Source organism: Pelodiscus sinensis, chromosome 8 (assembly GCF_049634645.1).
Source record: "Pelodiscus sinensis isolate JC-2024 chromosome 8, ASM4963464v1, whole genome shotgun sequence".
Taxonomy (NCBI): Eukaryota; Metazoa; Chordata; order Testudines; family Trionychidae; genus Pelodiscus; species Pelodiscus sinensis.
This window is the reverse complement of record NC_134718.1, coordinates 17,369,812-17,374,897: the sequence shown is the minus strand read 5'-3', so window position 1 is coordinate 17,374,897 and position 5,086 is coordinate 17,369,812. Positions and strand designations below refer to the sequence as shown.

The window sequence follows — 5,086 nt, the reverse complement described above, 5'->3', positions numbered from 1 at the left end:
CACCGTCGTCTTTTTTTTAGCCCATGATCCTGACATGCTTTGTGAAGCGCTTGGAAATCACGAGAGACGTTATAGAGAGTTGGAACTTACTGTTTATTTTATCCCCGTCGATTATAATTATGTGATAGAGGCAGGGCTACATGCTGTACATTACCGTAAAGGTACCTGGTAGAAATACAAAATTCGGAAGCTCTTGAGTATGTGAACACTTTATTGCAAAAGTGCCGTGTTTTTTTTTAAACCACCTTAATACTAAACCACTGTATGCAGTGATGCTTAATACTGTGTTTGGAATTCTGTCGGAACACTTTTACATAGAATTCAAAGAATGAGCGGTCCCATCCCCCCAGGGGTTTATCTTTATTGAATCAATCTTGGAAAATAAACGAGGTTAATGTCATAGGGAACTACTTGGCATTTGTTAGTCATAGCTTTGCTCTCAACATCGAACAATGAAACGAAGACTATGGATCCCCTCAAACTTCATTTATTTCGATCATATTATCCTTGTAGATTTGGACTTACACATGGTACAGTATATTGCATTTCCCGGATAGCAGCACAACAGAAAGAAATGAGTATAATGCTAGAGCTGATTCCCAAAGAACAAATAATACGCGATTTTTTGGTGGTTGTTACATATGAAACCAAATAAAGATGTCCGTACATATATACAAGATTGAGCGAATTTTAAGTCCTTGGCTATGCAATCTGAATTTTCTTACACACGCCCACCCCTTTATACATTTTACAGAGATATACAATATGTCACACACGGTTTCGACTGGAGAAAACTTTTGCACAAGAGACCCCAGCTAAACGTTTTTCGGAAGGACCACCACAGACCACCACAGTAAATACGTCATTCAATTAGTCTTCCTCCTGATTTTCCCCTGCCGGTGTCTAAGGAAATACCAACTCAACACACGTCGAGAAGACGACGAAAGCCATTACAGCATGACAAAGGTTATTTGTAGATAGTGCACATTGGTACATAAACAAATGCAATAATACTTTCGCTCCCTCCCCCCACTGTAACCCGTCTTCTGGCCGCTCCGTGCAGCCTAACTGTACTCATAGTCTGAGGAGTCCTCCTCCGAGGCCCCTACCAGGTCCCTGTGGTAAGACTCCAGGCTGTTTCCTTCCACCTCCCCTGCTGGATGGGGGGGTCTCCCTTTGCCTTTGCGCTCCTCCATTTTGATGGTGTCATAGAGCCCTTTGGGTCCCTCCTCCAGCAGGATGTTCCTCTCGGAGTGAGAGGCTTTCATGTGGCAGACGTTTCTGAGGAACAGGAGGACCGGGGCGTAGAGCACGTTGGCCAGCCCCATGCCCAGGTTCAGCTGCGGGAAGCCCAGCGTGTGCACGATCTGGCTGGCGACGATGGGCCCCAGGGCGTAGGCCACGGAGTAGGAAATATCCGCGATGGCATAGACGCTGCCGTAAACCGACACGTGGCGCACGTCCACGAGGAAGGCCAGGGTGGGCAGCAGGGCGGTGTCCACCAGGGCGATGCCGAAGCAGATGCCGCAGAGCGGGACGATGAGCTGCCCGAAGTTCCGGCAGGCGGGCACGGTGCAGGAGCTGGCCCCGATGATGGCCATGCCCAGAGCCGCATAGAACCACTGCAGGTGCGGGTACTGGGCGGCCAGCTTGATGGTGAGGTAGACGCCCAGCACGTGGGGGAAGAAGGCGGGGAGCCATGTGATCCCCATCTGCCACTCCGAGGCGCCCATGGTCTTCTTCATCCACGTGGCGATGGTGGGCTCCAGGAAGGCCAGCGGGATGTTGCACGTGGTGAGCGCGCCGGCCACCACGGCGATGTAGGGGTCCACCATGAGGCGGTGGATGGAGGTGCCCACGGGCATGTTGGCCCGCGCCCGGCCGCCGAAGGGCCGCATGACGGTGAGCAGCAGCAGGCCGTCCAGCAGGCAGATGCAGGCCAGCACCAGGAAGGGCGCCCGCCGGCCGGCGATGCAGTAGAGCACGCCGCCGAAGGGGGGCGCCACCAGGCTGCCGAAGGAGATGAAGGCCAGGGCGATGCCCAGGGCCCGGCTGCGCTCCGACTCCTCCGTGTACTTGTCGGCGATCATGGCGATGCCGGAGGTGTCGGCGAAGGCCGAGCCTAGCCCCTGCAGGCTGCGCGCCGCGAAGAGGGTGGCGTAGTTCTCGGCCAGGGCGAAGATGATGGTGGAAAGGAACATGACGGTCAGGCCGATCAGCAGCGGGATGTCGTAGCCCACGCGGTCGATGAAGGTGCCGCTCAGGGGGTTGACCAGCAGCTGCAGGATGGCCTTGGAGGCGAAGAGCACCCCGATCTTGATGTCCTCGTTCTCCGGGTGGTAGCCGCGCCCCAGCACCGACTTGGCCCAGTTGGCGTTGGCCCCGCTGGCGTTGGCCTCGCTCGAGAGGTTCTCGGTCGCCTTCCACATGGTGGAGATGTAGACCGGCATGATGGGCACGATCACCATGTAGAGCATGTTATCCAGGAAGAGGGCCACGCACACGATCACCAGGATCAGCCGCCGCTGCCGGTGCACGTCTTGCATGGCCGTGCCCAGCTGCTTGGTCTTCTCGCCCATGGCGTCCGACAGCTTCTCCACGGCGGACTTGGCCAGCCCGGCTCCCCCTTCGGTCGCCATCCTCCGATCCCGGGGGTCCGGCGCGCCCGGCCACGCAGCCGCTGCCCGCCTGAAACTTCAGCCTCTCCGCCCGTCCGCGGGGACTTCGCTATCTGTGCATGGGGGGTCGCGTGGGAGAATCGCGCCGAGGGCAGGGAGCTGGGACTGGCGGGCGGGCCACACGCTCGCAAGGGGTCTGCCGCTCTGCCTCGGCGGCACGGCTCCTTCCCGGGCCTCCTCGGCTCTTTCCCCGGCTGTGCTGTGCCCCCGGCTCCTCACATCCCCGGGCGCCTGTCACTGTAGCCGGCCGGAGGACTCGCTGCGGCCAGGCGTCCAGCCACGCGTGGGCAGCCGCTGCTCCTCTGCCGACCGACGGGCTTTGCCCGCTGCCTTCGCTTGCTCGCCGCTCACTGCCCGTGCGCAGCGACCATCCCCGCCGCGGCTGCCAGGCGGGTGGGAAGGACTGGCCATCAACAGCAGCATTAACACGCCCCGGCTCGCCAGGCCTCGGAGCGCCGCGAGCCTCCCGGGCTCAGCTCCAGCGCTCGGCAGCCAGCCCCAGCAAGCCCTGCCCCCAACCCAGCGCAGGCTCGCCGGCTCGGGCTGCCATTGGCGCAGACTGAGGGGCATGCTGCTCCAAGCTCACTCTTATTTTTTTTTCCTTTCTTCCAAAAAGCCCCCGTCTCCCCTCCCCGGCCCGGGCTGTGACGCACACTTCGCTTTGGCCCCCCAGTGGCTACTTGCCAGCTGCGTCTCTCAATGCTAATGCATCGCAAGGAGGAGCCGGAGCCAATCTCCGGCCAGCTGGTCCCTGAGCGTAGCCCCTTAGACGCGAGTTTTCCTCGGGCTCCGGGACAAGCGCGCTGCCCAGCCCAGCCCCGCCTCGCCCGGCCTGAAGCCCAGAGGGGGGTGAGGGCGGAACCCACAGATAGAATCTGCAAGAGGAGAGCTGGGGGGCGGCACGTGGCAGGCGCCAGGCGAACCCGATCCCGCAGGGACGTGTGGGGTGCACGCGCGTGGGGCTACATCTGACCCTGCTCCGCGCCGGGCGATTTACCCCAAGGATTCCGCTAGTTTATCCCAAAGGAAGAAGGGGGGGGGGTGTTGCTAGCCCCGCTGCCCAGGTTATGTAGGTGGGCTCAGGTTCTGAAGGGACAGCAACAGACGAGGCACCGATCTGTGGAGAAGAAGAGACTCTCGGTTTTGCCGCCGTTGCACTGGTCCCAGTAAAGAGCAGCGGTTAGTTGAAAAGCCCACGCGCGAACACCCCTCAAGCTCAGTCTCGAATATTTGGGTAGAGCGGGAGGGCTGGGCTGACACGTTCCCTTGGCGGGGGCGGGGAGTCTGTCGAAATGAGCCAATTTGCTCTGCCAGGGTCTGTGCTGGAGGCACGGAAGGGGGCTCAGAGAGCAAGAAGCAGACCCTAAGATCTCCCTGATCCGGTCCCTACAATGTCAGCAGCCTGTCTCCGAGCAGGGCGTGCGCTTGTTCACTGCGTTCTAATTAATGCTTCGTCCCCAGAGGGGCAGCAGGTGAAATGCTCATATGGCCGGACTGAAATAAACTGCCTTGGCTTAGGAGGGACGCAGCCCTGCGTCCTGTGGGGTTTCAGGCAGCAGAGGATTAACTCTTTGTAAAACGATTTCCCTCCCAGCGCTGTGCGACTGTCGGATCGCTGGGACTTTTGCTGTAATGCTGCCGGGAGAATTAACTCCACGTTGGGCGCCACATGTTGATGTAACTGACAGGAGAGCGCAGGGCGACGGAGAGAAATGGCACATACAGTTTCTGCACCCCTACCCCCATCCCGACAACATACCTAAGGGGCTTGTCTTGACTCGCCGCCTTTTTAAATAGGAGCGAATGATACCTCCCGGAAACGCTTCACGCAGGCTCTGCCTTCTCTTAATACTTTTATATAAGCGAGGTGTGGTGATAAATTAGCCGTGCATCCCAATAAAAGCACGTTTTGGAGGCATTTCAGGCCAATTTGTGCCACGCTTTGTAAATGCACTCCCCGCTTATTTTCGGTTCTTGGAGCAGTTTAATTTTGCTGAAATGGAAAACCCAGAAACACTCTGCATTCAAATAATAATTCAAGGCAGATTAACCTTCTACATTAAACAGTTTTAGATTTCATTACATCTGGCCTGAATAATAGGAGAAAATGAAAATTTCCCTAATGTGGCTCAGTGGCAAAACCCTTAAAACAGCCAACTTTGTGAGAGCCCAGCCCTGAGGCAAGAGGGACAATGTCAGGGGTAGTTCTCAGCTTTGGTTTTGATTATGTAACCCACACACCTAATGTGAATCACTAATGCAGTAGCACCTAGACCACAGCAATAGTTAAGACCAAGAGGCTTCTCCACCGCTGGTGGGAGCCAGGTGGCTTTTAGCTCAGAGGGTAGAGGCTCCTATACCCATTTCAGAGGTTCCAGGTTCAAATCTGCCTGGTGGTGGTTAGTATA

At 57.2% G+C, this 5,086-nt stretch overlaps 1 protein-coding gene across 1 annotated transcript; it reads right to left on the bottom strand.

Moving 5' to 3' along the window:
- Nucleotides 1-402: 402 nt before the first annotated feature.
- SLC18A3 (solute carrier family 18 member A3) lies at nt 403-4,644 on the bottom strand. The gene has a single exon (XM_006112392.4). The coding sequence runs from the start codon at nt 2,637-2,639 to the stop codon at nt 1,065-1,067; it is 1,575 nt and encodes a 524-aa protein (XP_006112454.1). The 5' UTR covers nt 2,640-4,644; the 3' UTR covers nt 403-1,064.
- Nucleotides 4,645-5,086: the final 442 nt, after the last annotated feature.